The 20766-nt window shown below is 49.1% G+C and overlaps 1 protein-coding gene across 1 annotated transcript in view; it reads right to left on the bottom strand.

The window, feature by feature from the left end:
• Positions 1 to 1536: 1536 nt before the first annotated feature.
• CFAP65 (cilia and flagella associated protein 65) overlaps positions 1537 to 20766 on the bottom strand; it is a 33372-nt gene continuing 14142 nt past the window's right edge. The window contains exons 16-33 of the mRNA XM_086750971.1: positions 19362 to 19527; positions 18705 to 18833; positions 17597 to 17816; positions 16697 to 16825; positions 16199 to 16375; positions 15451 to 15517; positions 11590 to 11700; positions 10603 to 10794; positions 9711 to 9869; positions 8418 to 8561; positions 7810 to 7926; positions 7060 to 7197; positions 6290 to 6355; positions 4382 to 4589; positions 3868 to 4021; positions 3057 to 3353; positions 2338 to 2475; positions 1537 to 1697 (exon numbers count right to left, since the gene is read on the bottom strand). Coding sequence (XP_086607097.1) covers positions 1661 to 1697; positions 2338 to 2475; positions 3057 to 3353; positions 3868 to 4021; positions 4382 to 4589; positions 6290 to 6355; positions 7060 to 7197; positions 7810 to 7926; positions 8418 to 8561; positions 9711 to 9869; positions 10603 to 10794; positions 11590 to 11700; positions 15451 to 15517; positions 16199 to 16375; positions 16697 to 16825; positions 17597 to 17816; positions 18705 to 18833; positions 19362 to 19527 — 2649 coding nt within the window. The 3' untranslated portion in view covers positions 1537 to 1660. The remainder of the gene's footprint in view (positions 1698 to 2337; positions 2476 to 3056; positions 3354 to 3867; positions 4022 to 4381; positions 4590 to 6289; positions 6356 to 7059; positions 7198 to 7809; positions 7927 to 8417; positions 8562 to 9710; positions 9870 to 10602; positions 10795 to 11589; positions 11701 to 15450; positions 15518 to 16198; positions 16376 to 16696; positions 16826 to 17596; positions 17817 to 18704; positions 18834 to 19361; positions 19528 to 20766) is intronic.

A 20766-nucleotide genomic window follows, 5' to 3' on the forward strand; every position in this document is an offset into this window, starting at 1 on the left:
CACAAGGCAGAGGAGTTAATGGTGATACAGCCCAGAGAGCATCAGATCACACAGCAGGTCTGAGGATGGACAAACTCACCCACCCTGTCCCTGCTGCTCCAGGCTGCCCTTGGAATCTTGCAGGCAGCCGGATTCAACCTTCTTTAGGAAGAGGGAGAGGCTTCTGCCCCTGCCCCATTTGGGAAGCCTGTTGCAGGACCACAGAGCAGCTGTATTGAGCAAATCCTAGTGAGGAGCCTGGACCAGGCAGAGTCACTGCAACTGGACTGAGCAGTCAGGTCCTGCTGCTGACTTGAGCTAGGGAGGAAGGAGGTGGTATCCCATCACCTGCTCAGCACCAGCCGAGGCCCAGAGGAAGACAGAAAAGGTGCTGTGATGTGGGAGATCTGACACCCAGAGTCTGGGTCAGGGGCTGCACTCCTTGTGAAGGCCCCAGGCTGTGCTCAGGAGTGATAGTGCCCTTTGCTGTATCTCCAGCAACAGGAACAGCTCAGCCCTGGGGCTTAGTAATGGTTACGCAGGCAGGGCTCCTGCACAGAGCAGAGTGCTGGGGTGGTGCTGGGAGAGCTGCGGCACCCTCGGGCACCGCAGGCACCTGCCTCTGCCGAGCCGGCTGACAGCCCTCTGCAGCACCTTGTGCGTGGTCTTTTCTTGGGTTGCAAGGCGGGAAGGTGCAGCTCCAGCCTTGGCTGACACTGGGAACACAGGGCAGGAGGGTTTGGAGGGGGACAGCAGTTGCATCCCCACCAGCGCAGGGGGGCCAGGTGAGCCCCACATAGAAAAGCCCATAACAGGGCCGCAGAAGAGGGGAGATGCTGCAAACCGAGCCCCATCGCCGGGCACGGCCGGCGTGCAGCTCCATGAAGCAGGCAGCCGGTACCCAGCACCAGCCCCAGCTCCGCGCTGCCACCTGAGGTTTCTCGCAACTGACACTGCCACCTCCCGGTTGTGACAAACCCCGCTCCTCCGCAGCGACACCCTCCCGCAGCCTGCCGGCCCCTCTCCAGGCCAAGGCTCAAAGCATCCCCTTCCCCCGGTGAGAGCTTTGCAGTTTGGAAAGGGGAGAGCTCCTCCGGGGTCCTTCCAAACGCAGATGCATCGACTGTTACACGACAGTGTCTGTGTGCCCAGAGGCCAGGCTGCTTTTATTGGGCTGCTGAGCGCGTTAGACGGTGCCGCAGCCGCTCTCTTGGGCTGGGTCACCGTATGTGGGACCTCTGGCAGCCACTGGAGCAAGGGAGAGGGGAGGATTCAGTACCTGCGACCTACTGATGTCAGCAGGGGCTCAGCACCTCAGTGCCCAGCTGTCAGTTCTTCCTCAGCCACATTTCAAAGCAGACTCCACTCCTCTCCCAGCTGGTACAGACTGGGTACAGTGGGAACAGTCACAGTAGTTGTTCATATGCGCAGGGAGGTTCTCCTCCAATGATGTGACCAGACAGAGAGAGGACAGATCTCACGAACTCTGCTGTGGAGTTGCCAGAGGATTCAAAGTGGAGCCGAGGACATAATCAGGACATACCTCCTTGAAGGCAGACAGGATGCTGAGCTCAGGTCGTGTTGTGAAAGGATCGGAGTTGCTTTGGACATCACAGAGATGGGGTGAAGAGTGGACAGACTTGATGTGCTTGAAGAGGTCAAGCAGCACAGTGCCCAGCAGCTATGCTCTTGAGGGTGGGGGTGCTGGATTGGTATTTCTGAAGGAGAAGAGATTGCTTTTGTGTTGGGGAGAGTGCAGCCTGCTGTCACCTCCCCCTCGGCAACCATCCCTCCCTGAGGGGTCGCAAGGAACACCCACCGTCTATCTGCACAAGACTCCTGCAGCTCTGGAGATGACATCTCCATCCAACAATGCTCTCCAATCCTGCCTCAATCTCATCTTCCTGCACTCCTCCCCAAGCTGGGGCAAATCCTCATGCTTTGCCCTCAGCCCCAAATCTGCCTCCTCACAGTGGCCGTTCCCTCAACCTAACTAGATCCCACACAATCCAATCCTGGACTATGACAGCTTTGCCCCCTTTCTGTTGTCAGAGGCTGTGCTGCCTGCACCTTGACCATGTTTCCCAAGAGACCTTTCTTGTGCTGTGCTCTCCAGTGCCTCAGGCCAGCCCCTTCTGCCAGCCGTTTACTGACAGCCCCAGAGCTGCACGATTGTCTCAGGCCAACAGAAAGGCTGTAGTGTTACCACCTCTGCTCTGTGGCTCAGGACAAGCCAAGAAGGGGCAGCAGCTTTGGCAGTGGATTCCCTTTTCTACACAGGCAGCCTTGGCACTGACAAGCAGTGACCCAGGTAATCCAGGTCCCGTCCCGCACCACAGCACAGATGCGCCCTTCTACCTTCGGAAAGGGCTGGGGGGCAGAGCAATGACCCTGGGCCGGGCTGTCAGCACCACCTCCCCACGGCTGGCTTCGATCAGGATGTTCTGCAGTGTGTTTTCCAGCACCAGCACCACCAGGTTCCCAAAGGCTGGCTGCCTGGAGGGACAAAAGTACATGCAGAGGACAGCTATCAGAAAGGAGATAAGGCAGGCTGCTTGCTGTGACTCCTCCCAGGACACTTTAGGCACAGCAGTGGAGCACACACTGTTTCCTACATGCTGAGGCCAATGAACCAAAGGCTTGAGCAACGGGCTGCTGACCCTTCTCCCAGAACTGCCACCAGCTGGTGTCAGGCCCTGACCTCTGACAGAACTGGGTGACTGTGGTTTTACTGGTTTCTCCCTCCAAGCTGTCCTGTAGTTAGCATTGCACCCACTGCACTCCAGTGTCTAATACAGCCAGGAGTGTCTGAGTGCAAAGCAGACCTCACTCACCACCAGCATCCTGGCCCTGCCTGGGACTCAGCCCCAAGACACAGCAAACGCGCGCTCCTCGCAGACTGCACTCGGGAGAGGGTGGCTAGGCAGCCTGGCGTTGATTTCCACTCAGAGCACACAGAACACCCCAGCCCAAAAGCTGCTGGGCAGAAGCAGAAATGGGTTTCTGGCCAGGTGGTGTGCTGCCATGGCTCTCCTGCTCATGCAGCTCTTGCCTTTTCTATATGAACTCTTCCTCACCTGCTCATCATCTCTTTCTGCTCCCTCAACTGCTTGTGGTGTGAGATCTCACTCATCCTCTCCCAAGACTCCAGCAAGTCACTGTTAGGAGAGGTTTCCTGCCTCATTTCTTTCCTCTCTTCATCCTTCTCAGGGTAAAGATTTGGGGAAGCAGAGACCCTGGAGGGGACTGTGGAGCGCTGTCTCCTATCCTGGAGCTCTGCTGATTCTTCACACAAGAACTGGCAGAAATATGGAATGGGCTCATCCAGGCTTCTTCTCACTGCATCATGGAACTGGCTGTTCTCCAACAGGCCTCTGGGAGGAGGAAAATAATGGATGAGTCTCAGCAAATCAGATACCTGTATAATCCCCAGAGAATCATTACAAGATACCACAAATCAGAGGAAAAACCTGACCAATGTCAATTTTAATCTGTCCCTTCTTGTTTTCTGGGCCTAAGGGAGGCAGCAAGATGCCTTGAGCCAAGGAAACTACATTTGCCTCCCCAGCACTGGTTCTTTACATTTCTGCAGCTGACAGACAAAATAGGTGAATCCCAATGTAGCATTTTCCCAAGGTCATGGCAGGCAGAGTGCCCCAGTTCCTGGGGAGTGACACCAATCAAAGAGATGGGCGTAGCCCCTAGCTGGAGAGCAAGACCCTGCCTTAGCTGTCACACCAGGACGCCTGAGCTCGTAGCTCCCACGACTGCCTTTGGCAGGCTGGGTCCCCTGTTCAGGTCTGTGCAAAAGGAGGGCACAGACCGTACTGCACACACTCCCCAGGAGGACAGGGTCTCCAAAGCGGGTGAGGGTGAAGCGACACGCACCTGATGACACCCATGAGTATGTCAGTCACTATCAGCAACTCCTGTTTGGAAGCAGCAATCAGGGACAGCCATTTGGGGTCCATGTCCATCCCGTCTCTATCCCTGCTTCCATCCACAAACTTGCTCTCCAAGGGCAGGTCACTGAAGGAGTTGGGCAAGAAGTTGTTCCATCAGTGGCAGCACTACTGAACCAAACTACCAGAGATCTGCATCCTCCTCGCTGAGTGGTGATGGTGCAGGCAAGCAGGGAGTGGTGCAGCGTGCCACGGGAGCTGGGAGCTGCTGCACTTGTGACAGCAGCAGGGACACTGCCATGAGAGAGGAGCTCCCGTTTTGAAGGAGAGAGAGAGAAACATGTAACATCAGCTAACACTGGGGAAAGCAAGGCACCTCTTGCCTAACACTGAGGCACTGGAGGGAGCAGAGCAGAGCTCCAAATTCAGTGCATGTCACAGCAAGGGCAGCCCTGGCTTAGATGGAGGTACCAGTCCAAAAAGCTGGATCTCTTACCGGTACAAGAAGTATTTGGGGAATTCTGAGGTGAAATTGCTGAAGTCCTCGATAGAGTAGGACCTGCCTGTCACACCAAGGTGTAAAAGGATGGGCTTGGGAGGCTCTGGTTTGACCCACATCTGGCTGGCTTCTTTGTCCAACAGCAGCCTCCTCTGAAAGTGTCCGGCAGGCAGATTGGGCATAGGGTGTTTTTTAATAGGGGGTAGTGTCTGTTGGAGAGAAAGAAACAGCAGATACTTCATTGTTCCTCTGGCCACAGACAGGCTGGTGTAGGTGCAAGCACTGTCATGGGAACTGGAAAGCCCAGCAGTCAGAGCCACCAGATCCTGGACAGAAGGCAGCACCAAAATTATCTTGGCACTGCAGTACTACTATCAGGCAAGAGTGGCCATGCTGGAAATCAGGTCTGCTCCCTCCTTGCTACCTAGTGTGCCAGTCCTGAGTGTCAGCAGGGCTTCAGGGCCTTCCCAGGGCACTCATGGCTGCTGTACTCCGATCCATCCCTGTGGCACTCCAGGAGATAGTCTCTGCTCTTCCAAGCACACTAGCAGTGCTGTGGGAAAAGGGCTGTGCAGGAACACATGCAGAAATTGTCCCTTGAGCCTGGAAGGAAACCAGGAACTGACTCCAGTCACACTAAATGGGCCAGTATGGGGTTGCATTACCAGCAGTTGGTTTGGGGGAATTTTCTTAGGGCAAGAGTAGCCCAGAAGCCTGGGCCAGAAGGACACCATCCAGCTCTGGAGAAGCCCTCAGGCATCACGGGACTTCAATGACCTTTGAGACATGGCTGTCCAGCCTCTGGGAATGAGGCCAGAGGACTTCACTGCTCCTGACACAGGCAAAGCAGGTCATTGTAGGCTCCAAATTGGCACTAGGAGCTAAAGCCCTAGAGGACTAAATGAAATTGTTTTTACTTTTCCCCAACCATCCTTAAGTTCATCCCAGCGAACGCCTCAACCTGTATCACTGATCACACCTAACAGCACAGGGCAGGCAGTCCAAGCTAGAGCTGCCCCGAGCTGATACCTTCACACAGGACAGCGCAGGGCGTGCAGAGGCACTCTGCAGGGTCTCAGCGGCACAGCTACAGCTTTACTGTGGTGGCAGTCCTGAGGTAGCAAGCTGTGACTCCTAGTTGAATGAATCTGCTCAGGCCCAACCTCACACCAACTCCTCTTAACCCTTCCACATCTCACGTTGGCTGGTTCTCCACAAGCCCTGTCACTCCCACAGCACATGCTGCCGATGGCTGTAGGGGTAGGGTGCCTCTGCAGAGAACCTTGTTCACACTTGGGATCTTGTTCACACCTTGCCACCACTTTTGGAAAAGCTGTCCTTACAACTCTGAGCAGTTAATGTGGGCCCATGCACACACTTGCATGAACTTGAAGGGAAACAAGAGGTGAACCAGATAAAATGAGCTTTAAAACTTTCCATGCACTCTAATCAAGGCAGTTCCTGCCTGCAGCTTCTCCCAAGGCACAGAGCACAGCTCTTTTAATGGCGAGGACAAAGTCTGAACCACGTCACGCCAGGGTCCTGCCGCTTTCCATCGTGGCACACATTCCATTGTGGCCCCAGAGTCAAACCAGTCCAGGTACTGACCGCCTTGCCCATGTGCATCTTTTCTGTTTATTAGAAACCTTTCCCCCTCTCTCCAGTCACGAGTGCGCATTTGGTTCCAATTTCATCTCCCATTCACCTCTGCTGGAAAGTTACTGCCCACAGGACACAGCCAGACAGTCTGATTCTCCTGGCTCCTCCAAACAGTCTGTCTCCCAAAGCCTGGAAGCTACAAATCCTGCTGTGCTCTCTGTCCAGGCTCCCACGCTGCGATATCCAGCATCTGCCTGTTTTCTGAAGCAGTCAGTTTGATTCTACTATGGGTAAGACAGGCCTGATTTACCTTGTATTTCCTGATCACAGCTGAGGATTCAGGAAGATTTCCTGTCTCAGCAGAATCTGATGACCTCTAAAAAGAAAAGAAAAAAAAAAATGAAGGAAGAGAAATCACAGTGTAGGGAAGATATGGAGCAGAACAAGACTCTAGAATTTTGTTTTACTTTGTCCCAGCTGAGAGTCAATGATCTCATCCTCCCATTCTTCACTTGGGCCACATTCTTAACGTTAGTCATGCATTTCTCTCCAGTGTTTATTCATGGTTAAAAATCCAACCATTGGTTTCCAAAGCCACTGTTTTGTTTTTGTTTTTTTTTCTTTTCCCTAAAGCTTCTCATGCACTTCCAAATTTCAGATGACTGCCAGCAAATTCAGAGCGTGTAAGGTGATCAGAAAAATCATTTTAATTCCACTTTAAGGTCCCCACTTGCTATGCCCTCTCTCAATGTTAAAGAGAGTGCAAGAGGATTATTGGCAAGGAACCAAGATCTCATTTTCCACTATCCACAGACCAGCTATGAAATCTTGAGTAGATGAGAGCCTCATGTCCTCTTATCAACTTCCTAGATTCCTAGAGGCTCTGAGCAACCTGACCTAGTCAGGGATGTCCCTGCTCCTTGCAGGGGGGTTGGACTAGATGACCTTTGAAGGTCCCTTCCAACCCTAACCATTCTATGATTCTATGATTCTAGATTTTCTTAAAGAACATTTCTTGTTGACACCTGGCTGCTGTTTCTGAGCTGAGCCAAGCTGGTATAAAGTTCTGGCAGCATTTACCTCTGCAGGTGACTTCGGCTGCTTCTTAGTGCCAAGGTCCTTCTCTGTGATGGTGAACTCCACAGCCTGCCGTTCCTTCTCTCTTTCCCACTCCTGCAGGTCCCTCTCATACTGAACTAGGGACTCCTGGATGTGTATCTATGAAGCAAACCATGACTGGAGTGAGTAGGGCTAGAAAGGAGCTGCAAATAACTCAAACTCTGGCTCAGGTCCATGACTGCCACCCATTCCTCCTTTCCAGGGCATCCTAGCCAGAGCCCACTCCATTTCCATGTCTTTCCGTGGCAGGAAGGGGAGACAACAGTACTATTATAAGACTTACACAGAAAAGACACAATCTCTTGTCAAAGGACACCTGGAAAGTGTCCAGAGGTACACTACTGCAAGTCTGTACCCCCACTAATATTAAGGAAGCAAGACTTGCTTTTTACAGGTATTTAAGTCTCTGACATCCACTGAAAGCCACTCCCATTCAAACCATGACTTCTGGTAGGTGGGTTCAATTCACAAAGCCATGTGTTGCACAGTTACACCTCAGCTACTGAGCCACACAGACAGGGACATGCTTAAAGTATTACGAGACATGAAGCTCAGTATCATCAGTAACAAGAAGTGTTGGCCAGCATTATACTGTTACAAAGGATTCCTTCAGCCGGAAGCAGCAGGCAGCTGACTCCTGGGGCCAGCCATTTGGGAACTGCAATGACACGCCCAGGTGACAGTAATACTCAGGTACCTCTTGGGTCTCACCTCACACACCAGATCTATGCTGTAGAAAGAAATACTGCCTGAAGGTCGCAGGGTGACAAAGCAAGGGATGCTCTCTCTAGGCTGCACAACTCCTGACTCTGGAGCAATTTGCAACATCTAGGGAGAGAGGAAAAAAAAAAACCAAAAATAAACAAACCAAAACCAACAACCAAGCCACAGAGGAACTGTTTCACTGTCCTGGGACCTTGCTATGTGCCTTCTCTTTGCAGGAAACACAGGATTGTGGGAATTCTCTCCCCTCCCCTTCTCAGAGGTACGCGGCACAAGAGAGATGCAGCTGATATATTCAAAGAACCACCATGGACCTTACTGGTAGTTGGGGTCCTCAGGTTCATTATCGCATCCTGTAGTTCCAGGTTCATGTATCCTCACTGAAGTCTTCAGATTCCCCTTCAGAATTCCTGCCTTTCCCCTGTTATCCTAACCCTTGCCTTCACTTTTCTCTGCCCTTTCCTTCTGTGATCTAGCACAAAAGCCAAGTCCCTATGATGGTTTCTGATTGGTAAAAAAATGGAGTTGTAAGGTCATTTAGTGGCACAACAGAAATGTGCAAGAAGGCTGTAGAAGAAAGAGAAGGAAGGACTCACCTTCTTGTCTTTACAGGTGCTTATCCTCCAGGCAAACACAACAGCCTTACTCTCTGAGATATTGTTGAGAAAGAAAAGTCGACTGGCTTTGGAGCAGTCTGGGATATTTCCAAGGCAAATCCAGTGGTGTGACAAGGTGGCTGCCTGCAGGAAGCAGTGAAGGAAGATGGGATGTGGCCTTTGTGGAAGAGCAGTCACACAGTCATCTTCAGGTTATCCAGCAATTCATAGATAATATTAGCCAGTTACCTTTACCGTAAGAACTTCAGGGAATGTTACATTTCCTCATTTGTGCTCTGGCTACCAGTCTTTGCAGCAGGAGGACAGTCCTGTTGCAGTGGAATGGAGCGAGCAATGAATAGGACATAATGCTAGGGCAGGAGAGGATCTCAGGAGTACAGAGGACCAGTAGCGCCAAGATTCAGTATTTGAAACGCAGGCCTTGAAATCCAGGCCTTTTACCAATTCAGTTGGCAAAAATACGAGGTCCATGCTTGGGAAAAATCCCCATCAACCGGACTGTGAATTTTGGGAAATTGGTCTCTAACTCACCTTGCTACTAGTGTGCTAACTAGCCTGCCCCATTTTCCAGGCTCTGTGCAAACTCTAATTAATTACACTGATCATTAGAGAAGCCAATGACTCTCGGTTACAGACAACAGCCCTGTGGAATGGCATCTTCCTTGGCAGCCTGAGACAGGTTTTTAATCATCTTCTCTTTGCTGTACACCCAGGAATGCAATCGCTCTGCTGGAAGCCAAAGAGCATATGTAGCTGTGGCTGGGCTCCAAGGTAGGCATGCTAACGTCACACGGGATGAATCCTTTACTTGCCTAGAGTATGCCTCTGCTGATGCTATTTAATGCTGACTCACTGCACTGGGATCTGTGGCTCTTTGGCTGTGAAAGTGAGGCAGCAAAGTCCTGATAGAGTATGTCAGGAGAATAATGTTCTTTTTGTGAATGAATTACCAAAGAAAAGGGTGTTGTAGCTGCAAACGAGAAATGTAGATATGATGGGGGCAACTTTTAATAGAAAACTCAGAAAATGAACAAACCCTAAAACTTTTTTTGTTTCTAATGGCGGCAGAAGCAGGAAGCTGGAAGGAAGGCATCTTTCAGAACAACTGCTTTTCTAAGTCAGGCTCTAGAAGGGATGGATTTTGCTCTGTCTTATGGCAATGAACTCTCCTGCAACACAGGCTACTGCTAGACTGACATATGGAAATGGCCTCATCCTTTTCACACATTTATGGACCGATCATATTGCTCATTCCAGAATACCTGGACTTACCTGCCCAGGCACAGTTAGCTTGGTGGCACCTGGAAAGACTGAAGGAGATAAAACTTCACTGGATGTTGCAGTCTCTCCTACAGTGTTTGGATCGTAGCCTGCTCCCTGGAAGGTGATCAGAGCTGATTCACCTCCCAGGATGTGAATGGGAACATCGACCTGCCTTGGACAAGATAAGAGTATTAAGTCCAGAGTCATATTTGGGAGAGATGTGCAATAAGCTAGCTGCTAATGGTCAGGTCTGAATACATGGATGAAGAGAAATCCAGTCTCTTCTGCTTTTTCAGGCCTTGACCTTACCTGCTAACCCAGCATAGTTGGTTAAGTAGTCAATTAGCTAGTCATTGTATGAGATGGCCAGGGATTCCCTCTTGGAGCAAAAGTTTGAGTTTTAAAATTAAATTTATTTATTTTTCCATGCATCCGACACAGAGTGGGGCAATAGGTAGTGCTCTACCTCTGGCCGTGCCTGCCTGCTGCAGCCTAGGACAGGGGTCTTTGGGAAGGCTGTTTCCAGAAGTTTGCAGCAGCGTACACTGCAACAATAAAAGACACTGACTCCAGATTCTTCTGTGGGAGTTATTGGAGGCCAAAAATGAACAACAAATCTGATCAGATACTGTTTATATCCCCACTCCCTATGTGATCCTTGAAAAATATATATTGGGATGACTCTGGTTGTGGAAGAAATCTGTTCTTTGGGAGGAAGAAGCTTATGAGATAACAATTTACCTGCTCTATTTCCTGACCAGACCAGCCACTTGTTTGCTCTCAAGACTCTTTGCTTCTTGGAGGAAGCTCAGTTCAGCTATAGCATGACATGGACCATCTGAAGAACTTCAGGCACACAACAGAAATAAACTGCTTCTGGCAGTCACAAGGAAGGTCTTACCGAATACATTCTAGTCTCCAATGGTGAGAAGATCCACTCAATGTGGGCTGTTGTACCAGGGGGGATTTCTCCTCTAGGAGTTAGGCACGCAAACACAGGATGCTGAAAATTCTCCTTTTGGATCCTCACAAGGTCATCCAGCTGAACCTCAAACATCACAGGCATGGAGCCACCATTATAGAGTTCATAAATCTGAAGTGAGTCAGAGAGAGCAGTGCTTATTATACCATGCACAAGTTCAACTAGTTAACACTTCTCCAGAGAACTCTGATAAGCGTTAATAATCAATTAGTCAGCTTGTCTCTTAAGGATGAGAAGACCTCATAGTGTCAGGATTTATCACTGAAGCTCTGATAGAAGACTGTGCTGAAGGTTTATCACCACACATGTACATTGATAACTACAGTGCCTCTCCAAGTGGTGTCCTGCAAATTCAGTCGAGGAGAAAATTAATAGAAATTAGCTAAAGGGATCACTGTAAAGCGGATTACTTGAAATGCAAAAACACTTGTATTAAAGTGCTCTTAATTCAATTCAGACTTGTTCATTTCCCAAGTAAATTAGGCAGAACAGAATCAAAGCCACCTTTTTTTTTTTTGCTGAATAAGTGTTTAAGGAAGTTTAATTAATTTACTAAAAATCTAATTAGGATTTATTTCCAGAGTGCCTGGAGCAGCTAGACAAGTTTTCACTCAGATCTAATGCAAGAGAACAGGGGAACAGCCCAACACACCTCATAAACATTCTGACTGGAGTGAATGCCAAATCTTGTCTAACTAGAGACGGTGAGAGGCGCTTTCCCTGCTGCCATCCCAGCAGCCATTTCCAGGCTCTGCCCAGTACTAGCCTCAAAGTTTTGCTGTGATGCCTTTCTGTGGAAGCTGTTCTGTTTCCTGGGAAATGCCTCAGACACTGCCTGTCCTTGAGACACAGTAACACCAGCTCATTCCCTCTGCTTGCTGCTGGCATGGGCCCCAGAATGCTCACCTGTGTGGGGGGGTAGGAGGTCCCAATGGCAATGGGTGTGAAGAGGTGCTTAGTGGATGCAAAATGAATGTATTGCTGGTCCTGTTCCACCGTCACGCCTCTGAAATTCAGCTACAGCAGAAAGAAACACAGTCACTTTCTCACAGGGCCTTGGCCCCACCACTAACACCTGCACAAAGACTCTAAATGACTTTGCAGGCTGAAAGCAACACAGTTGGTGATTTAAGTTGGTAATACCAGGACAGTGTGTCCTAAGAAAAGCAAAGAGATGGAGACCCTACTCAAATGTTGGCTCTTTTCTGAAAGGCTTGCATCTTGTTTCAGAAAGAAGGTACTTTCCTCTCTGCTATGTCAGGCACTGGCCTCAGTGCTTCTCTTTGCAAGTATTTCTTAGAAATTCTCAATGAACGAAAGTGTCTGGACTGTACCTAGGAGAGTGTGCAGCTGTGACAGACAAATCCTTTGGAAAGACAGGATTTTAGGTAAGTAATGGCCTCCTCTTGAATAGGACCATCTGGATGTCATCACTGGAGAACATCCTGCTCCAACAATGTGCCTAACAGTCCAAAAGCTGCAAGATCCTAGCTGAATTTTAAGTGATCAAGTAATGATCAAAAGTATCCTGCTAGCAAAGCAGCTGCCAAGCACTTCAAGCAAAGCAGAGAGATTTATAGAACTATTTCATGGAAAGGAAGAGACAAAGGATTCTGCATTTTGAGAAAACTGCAATCAAGCTAGAGACGAGTCATGATGCATGATTTCCTGCAGGATCACCCCAAAGAACCCCTGAGCTGTCTACCTAGAGATAGAGGCTGCAAAGCAGTCACAGAGCTAGTTAATGTCTCTGCGTGGGCGAAAGGGAGCTGAGTTGCTGCAATTCACAACTAGCTAAGCTTAAAGCATGGCTATTTTTCAACTGCATGTGCAGACAATTGAGAAGATGTTTGCAATGGCAGGTGGATGCCTTGGACAGACACCTGCAGGAGATAGTGTATCTGCTGCTTAAACAACAACAGAGAATTCTGATTCCTCAGAAATGACTTGTTTCAGTTCAGCTGCATAAGCAAAGGGAGGAGGGAGAGAGGACTAGAAACACAATGTTAACAGAGTCCCGCATGGGATCTTTTCAAAGCACTACATGAGCACTCAGGCTCCTGAGGGCCTCAGCAAGCCAGATGAAGTGCAAACAGGAGGAGGAGAAAAGCTGACACTTTTCAAACTGCAAGGGGAAAAGGGACAGGAACCTTCCTGAGCTTTGGGAATGAAACACCCATTTATACTACTTGAGTCAAAAAAACAACTTGGATTCCACCAGATCACAACTGCCAAGGAAAACACGTCATCGGTTTCCATAGCTACAGGATGGGACAGTTAGAAGACTATCAGTTAAAGGGAGACAAATGGAGAAAAGTGGAGACCTACTGCAATCAGTTCTCCTTCCAGAGTGCACAGACTTTGTCTCACAGTGGTAACTTAGAGAGTGAGAGGACAGGGATGCCAGGGAGGAGGAAAGCTGCCTGGAGAACATGTGCTGCAGGTGACATCTCACAGTACCTAACTAGCAGCTATGAAGTGAAATGCAAACGCTTCCAGTTTACAGATCCTGTGTGCTCAGGGATTCTCCCTGGGATCCAGCCCTTCTCTCCAGTGAGTTCTGGGAACCAGCCTACCTCATCCTGCAACACCTGCAACCAGCTGGGCTTTTCATACTAAAACTGCTGAGGGCTGCACAGTCTGCCTGGCCAAACGATCCCAGAGCTCTGAGAACAAGGTCACGGCTGCACTCTTAAGGCAGGCTATGGCAATGAGGCAAAGGACAACCTGTGAGAGCATTAGGCAGCGGGAGGCCCTGTTTCCCTACTGCACAAGGAATTGGGTAACACACAAGTGCCACACAAGTTTCATCCTGCAGCCAGAAGAAATTGCCAACAGGAAATCTGTTTGGGTCCTTCAAAGAACCTATAAATCTAGTCAAAATCTGTCCACATGGGTAGAGCCATCAAAGAGGTGAATTTGGACCCCTCAAAAAAATCAGGCATTGGCTTGTGCTGGCTAACGTCACTGCTTCAAAGCCAGGCAATTTGGAATTTGACAGAATGACCAAGCAATACCTCAGCCCCATGGTCTCCACCTCTGCTTACTGTTGCTTTCTCAAATTTCCAAAGCTTAAGTTTCGGGGTGACGTTGTGGCATTTGCTTGCCTTAAGGTTAGCATAAGTTCTGCACATTTCACCAGATGCCCAGGTGAGGATCTGCTCAACCCTGGGGTATGGGCATGCTTAGGGCAGTCTCTGCCACAGAGGCTGGCAGCTCTGTGCTCTTCATGCCATGACTGAAAGTAAAGAAGGCACACTGCGTTCAGTCCCTCAACTGCCCTCTCTGCAGAAGGAGGAGCCTCTTCCACTCCTATTTTCCATATCAGCAGTTCAGTACTGGCACTGTGGATCCCTGCAGGTTGTGACCACCTGCGCAGCTCCAGGTCTCTGGATTGGCCTCTGCAGCTCCTATTGCCAGAGATCCAATGCACCCAGGGATCTCTTATCATCCCCAGTGCCCTTCATGCTTTTTCAACCCCTTCTGCAGTAACAGCATGAGGTAGGGTGGTGGCCTCTGGTAGCCACCAAAGCCACTGGCTATTTCAAAGCCTATTCCCTCACTGGCCAGTTGGTGAAATGCTCACAGCCTCTCTGTGTGGATTGTGCCAGGCAGGCAGAGCACAGGGAGCCTGTCCAAGGGCTTTGAGGGAAGGCACAGTTAAGCCACTGTTTGAACAGCTTGGTCAAAGGGTTGGATTTTCAGCTGACAACAGTCCTGAAAGAAAAGAAAAATAAGAGAGATGTGTGGACACAATGGTTTCATAGGAAACTTCAGAGACAGACAGGAAGGCTTAGCTGGGCATGAGCTGTGCCCGGCAGAGCACAAGGTGACTCTGACTCTAACTGACAGTTTAAGAGAGGGAGAGTGAGAGAGAAATTAGTTCCAAGCCTGAGGAAATGCTCAGGGAAAACACATGGCAGATCAGTGCTGGGATGCTTTAGCAAGCAGCAAAGCAGGAAGAATGAGTAGGAAACTCCTCCATCATTGGCAGGGGAGATAAGTGGGTGGATAAAGGCATCAAGGCTGCAGCAGGAACAGCCAGCCAGGAATGCAGGGAATATCTTCTGGGCCTGGGAAGCAGCTGCCTCCATTCCTCCAGAGCTGGAGGACACTCTGCAACCCTCTGCTAGCATGTATGTCCCCAAACTGCAGCCAATGCAGGTGGTACTTTTGGAGAAAAGCACATTCCAGAGGGTTTTGAAGAGCACAGAGAGCTGATGAGATTGAGAGATTCAGGAAAGCTGCATGTGAGAGAAGTAGGATGGGCTGCAGAGCTGAATTCCAGGATCACTATGTGGAAGAACTCACAATGAGGCAGATGAAATGAGGGGAAGCAAGCACAGAAATCCTGTCCATGAATTATACTTGTGTGTGGAAAGCGTGCAGGGACTGTAAAACCTAAGAGGGCTGTTTTGGGCTTGGAATTGGCTTGCAGGAGGAAGCAATTCTGCACTAACACCACCAGTAAAATATAAAGGTTAATAACAAATAAATAAAAATTAATCAACATAATCTCCTTGCTGGGGAAACCAGCAGATGCTACAAGGGCCATTTTGCCAGTGCACTACCACATCACACTGTGCTGGAACCACGAGTTTGTCAGGTTGTTGGTTTTATGTCTCTGCTTGGCCCTGTGCTACTGCCTGGCCAGGGGAAGGCCACAGCCCCATGCATGCCATGCAGCTTCTGGAAAAAACACCTTTTAATTCAGTTCCTACCTGCTACTGTTTTGCAAACAGAAGTAAGAGACACCTGCTCTCTTACCAGAATCTCATGGCCATAGGAAACCTTCAGCAGAACAGGGAGGTGATCAGTGCCAATGAAATCATGTCTAGCAGTGAAAGAGGAGAGGGAGGAAAACATTAGAAACCAACCTTGTGCCCAGGGTGATAGAATCAGGGTCACATAGTACATTAGAGACAATTCATTTCCCAGCTAAAGAGTCACTGTTGCGTAAGGGCCACTGAGAGAGGGAGGGGGACAGCGGTGTTTGGGTGGGAACAAGTGATGTAATGTTGATTTTAGTCATACACCAAGTTAGGGACCCAAGTTTCTAAGCCAACACCATTTAAATTGCAGTACTTCGCAGATCAGATCTGCTGTGAAAGGGGAGGAGTTCAGCTTTCTTCATGCCCTCCACAGGCACACAAGGGCTAGTAGCTCTAGCTGATGACAAAAGTAAGAATATCACTGTATAATCAAAACCACAGGAGTGCAGCATCTTGCTCCTTTCCTCAAGTGTCAGGTGAAGGCAGACCAGTGTCTCCAGCACATTTTGCTAAATGCCTTTTGCATGTCTTTTGTTAGTGTTAAAGGTCACTAACAACATTCCCCTGAGGAAGACAAGCTTTGTGGGGTACAGAAATCAGACATGCTCAGCAACTTTTTACTTGCCCAATCTCTGCTGGGCAAAGGGCATGTGAAGGGAGAGGATCTGGCACAGGGGGTGCTGTTGGCATGTGCTGTCCTGGCACACATCATGAGGCTCTGAAGTACAAGTAGTTGCCATCACCTGTGTGAGAGCTGCACAGATTCCTCCTGTCCTGGAAGAAGTTTCCCTGATTTTGGGGAAACACTGAAGAGCTGGTTATCCTGAACTCTCATATGATGCAGCTCATGGAGGCTAAACTCAGCATCCTCTGCCCAGTGCTCCATGTCCATCTTCTGATCAGAAGGAAACAAGAAGGCCCTAGGGAATGGGTCAGCTGGTCAGCAACAGGGACATGCAACATTCCCAGGGCCATGGTCACAATATTCAGCTGAGCCAGGCTTAGCCCAGCTGGTGGACACATCACATTTTATCAGGTCTGATCTGCAGAACTCTCTGCCATTACTTGCTTGCTTCCCCACCCGGACTCACCGACAGATCTCGGCTGCAGCTCCGCAAGACAACCCACACCTACAAAACCCATCCTTCTAATTTGCAAATGTCTCATGGCCCCTTCTAAGCACTTCCATACCCCTATACAGATCCCAGAAAGAAGTCTGAGCTCCAGTATGCACTGCTTACCACTCCACAGGCACCACGCCCTTGTTCTCCAGCAGGAGCTTCACAACAGTAGGCTCTGAGCCTATCGGGGCAGCCTCAAAGTTGAAATCCAGTAGGAGAGGAGTGTACACTGGAGGGATCAAGCATGTACTGGTTGCAGGAGAGAAAAAAAAAAGTTAAATTGAGACAGTAGGAAGGGTTGGCAGGACTTGACAGGGGAAAGCGTCATTCTACACTGGCTCTCTTCCTTAATTCTTCTCTGACATTAAGTTCTTGGTCCTTTTGGGAGAAAGGATACTGGGTGTAAGGCAGGCCTTTTGATTTTCTCCAGAAAGGTCTCTTTTCAGCTCTCCAGAACAAGGAAGTCATTGACATAGTGGAGCAGGTCCAGTGGAGGGCCACAAAGATGGTTGAGGGCTGGAGAACATTACTTACAAGGAGTGACTAAGAGACCTGGTTTTGTTCAGCCTTATAAAACAAGGGCCCAGGGATGGCAACTGCTCAAGTTATTCCAGTAACTTGAACTGGAATACAAGATATTCCAATCAGATACTAGGAAAAAAAGTTTTTACCATGGAAGTGGTCAAACACTGGAATCAGGTGCCCAGACAAGCTCTGGTTTCTTTGTCCTTGGAGATATTCAGCATTGAACTGGACAAGGCCCTGAGCAACCTGATGTAGATGTCCCTGCTTTGAGCAGCATGTTAGACCAGAGACTTTTAGAGGTCCGCTGTAATTAAATTACTCTTTGTTTCTGTGGCTCCTCTCTAGGGAGGGTAAGCAGAGAAGTGGAGGAGAGCAACTGCCTGCAGTAGCTAGGATGAAATAAGAGAGTGCCACGTAGCAGCAAGCTGCAAAACAAGCCAATGGCCTCAGCATCTCTATCTGCCTCATTGAGGGACTGGAACATCCTTATCTCACCTGTGCTGTGTGGGAACTCTGTAGGTGAGCTCACTGGGAGTCGGCTCTCGCTCCAAGTATTCATTCAGCTTGACCAAGGAAAAGAGCCTCCAGAGGTGTGACTTGCTGATACCACTGGCACACCCCGCTGAACAGGCACCTGTGATGCCAAGAGTTGGGTAGACACCTGTGGCTGCAATGGAGCAGAGGGGCTGCTGCTCCTCTTTTGTGCTTGCAAGATCTGTAGCTTGGGAGAGAAAGAAACACCAAAAAGGAGTCATGCACCATTAAGGGGCAGCTGCTTGCGACAGCAAAACAGAGAGAAACCCTACCCAGACCAAAGAAAGAACAAGCAGGACTTTTATACAGTCTTTTCTTCGACAGCTTTTGAAAACCTCTAAACCACTGACTTCTAGTTGTACCTTGGCTTCTGCATTTAGAGATCACCAAAAAACTATGAATGTGATCCTTTTCAACAACGTATTTACAATTTAGTTCTGCACTATGTGAAAACCCTCTTCTTTTTTTTTTATTCAAGCCTACAGCCTAGTGATTTTATGAAATGCCCCTTGTTTTCACACTGAAAAATCATAAACAGTTGTTTACACCTCATCTTCTCCATCATTCATGTGGCATTGCCATTCTCTGCTTTCCAAGCTGGAAACTCATTGTCTGACTAGTATCTTCTCATACAAATGCTGTTCTCCACCTCTGAACATCCCTGTTGCCCCTCTCCCTGCCTTCTCTAGTTCAACTGCCTTCTTTCTCCTACAGGGACCAATCCCGATCTGCAAAAAGGATCTGCATAGGACTGGTTGCTTGAAGCTCTCAGAATACGTTTCAGGACACACTGTAAAACGCCATGATCACGCAGAGGAGCAGGGATCTTGTGACCACAGCAGCAGGAAACTTGGAGTTCTCCCTGTCTGTACCTTATGGCTCAATCATATCTAACCTCACAAGGTGCAGCAAAAACGAGACAGCACATAGGATCTGGCTCTGGTTAATTGCTCATCACTGGGATTTCTTCAGGCAGGACTTGTACACTGGGAACTGTGCAGCTCAGCCCGTTCTGGCACAGGTTACCTGATTGGAAGGAACGGATTTTCCCAAAATAGCTATCTCTCACCTGTGGGGCTGCAAATAGCATATTTGATTGACCAAGTGTAGTGCAGCCGACGGGCTGGCCTGACTGTTATTCGGAGAAAAGCTTTTGACCTTGCAGGGATTGTCCCTCTGGAGTGTTCCAGCTCTAGAGCTGTAGGAGAAAAGAGATGGTATGAGCTCTTGGCATCATTGATCTCTCTTAACCACATGTGTGTTCAGCACACAGCTCCCTAAGCCTACCTGCACCCAAGCTACTGCTCCCGTGCCTAATCATTAGGACCAGCTTCAGGTGTTGAAGTTGGGATTCCCAGACTACAACAGTACGCAGCTCACTGGGAGTACCCAGTCTGCTTTTCACCAGCAAAGAACAGGGAACTTCCCCAGAGGGGGTCCTCTAGAAAGGCAGCTAAGGGTTGCACCTCTACCATTTCTTCTGGGAAGCTCCATTATTTGACTCCCTTCTCTGCTGGAAAATCACATCTTATTTCAAGGTCCAAATTAGTCTCACTTCAGTTATCAGGCTCTGTGTTATGCTTTTTCTAGCAAGATGGAAGAGTCACCTCCAGAAGCAAAGCAAGCCAGCCAGCAAGCAGGCCAACCTCCGACTTCATGCTAGATTGATTTTGCAGAAAAGAGGGGAGAGCCAAGACCCCATCCCTTGCTAATTCCTTTACAGTACCCAGCGGATCGCTGTGGACCTCTTTGGAGTCACAAGGCCCGCTGATCAGTTGTTCTACACTGAGGATGTACTTCAGAGAACAGATGCCATCATTTAGCAGGACAATGCTGCAGCTTTGCAGGTCACCAACTAGAACATTTCCAAGGTCCAGGTGTTCCTTTTGTGCCTGGAATACAAACGCACCATACAAAGGTCTCTGTTACACACCTAGTGTAGCAGTTGAGCATAGCCACCACTTATCTCACCACATGCTGATTCCTTGGCACACAGTGCAGTGCAAAGGGCTCCCTACTTTGTCCAGGACCGGCATGCCCTGGGAAATGTTGGAACAGGGCTGCAGGGTGCTCAATCCCTCCTCCAAAGGCTGTCTCCTACTGTTATTTGGACTGCTGGCTCCGTAGGATACAGCACATTCAGGGCTCTGAACACACTAGCTGGCCAGCCACACCTGGGACACGTCTGCCAGTCTCTCCATGACTGCATTAAAAGTCCCCCTCTCGTTTGGCTAGTAATCCACTCGCATGCAATTTATAGTGACTAAACACCTCTAAGACATTTCTACTTATCCATTCAACATTATTGACACTGGGCAATGAGTTATAAAGTATTATTTTATTTAGAAACATAGAACCATAAAATTGTTTAGGTTCAAAAAGACCTTTAAGATCATCAAGTCCAGCTGTTAACCTGGCACTGCCAAGTCCACCACTAAAGCACTTCTCTAAGCACCAACATTACACATCTTTTAAATACCTCCAGGGATGGCATCTCAACCACTTCCTCGGGCAGCCTGCTCCAATGCTTGACAACCCTTTTGGTGAAGAATTTTTTCCTGGTATCCTACCTAAACCTCCCCTGGCACAGCTGAGGCCATTTCCTCTTGTCTTATTGCTTATTACTTGGCAGAAGAGCTCAACATCCACCTCACTACAGCCTCCTTTCAGGTAGTTGTAGAGAGTGATAAGGTCTTGCCTCAGCCTCCTTTTCTCCAGGCTGAACAACCCCAGTTCCCTCGGCTGTTCCTCATAAGACTTGTGCTCCAGACCCTTTTCCAGCTTTGTTGCCCTTCCTTGGACACACTCCAGCACCTCAGTGTCTTTCTTGTAGTGAGGGGCCCAAAACTGAACACCATATTTGAGGTGCAGCCTCATCAGTGCCAAGTACGGGGGGACAATCAGTTCCCTAGTCCTGCTGGCCACAATATTTCTGATACAAGCCAGGATGCTGTTGGCTTTCTTGGCTACCTGGGTACACTGCCAGCTCATATTCAGCCAGCTCCCAACCAATACCCTCAGGTCTTTTTCCACCAGGCAGTTTTCCAGCTGCTCTTCCCCAAGCCTGTAGCATTGCATGGGGTTGTCATGACCCAAGAGCAGGACCTGGCACTTGTTAAACTTCATACAAT

The sequence above is a fragment of the Chlamydotis macqueenii genome, chromosome 6, assembly GCF_036417535.1.
Source record: "Chlamydotis macqueenii isolate bChlMac1 chromosome 6, bChlMac1.mat, whole genome shotgun sequence".
Classification (NCBI taxonomy): Eukaryota; Metazoa; Chordata; class Aves; order Otidiformes; family Otididae; genus Chlamydotis; species Chlamydotis macqueenii.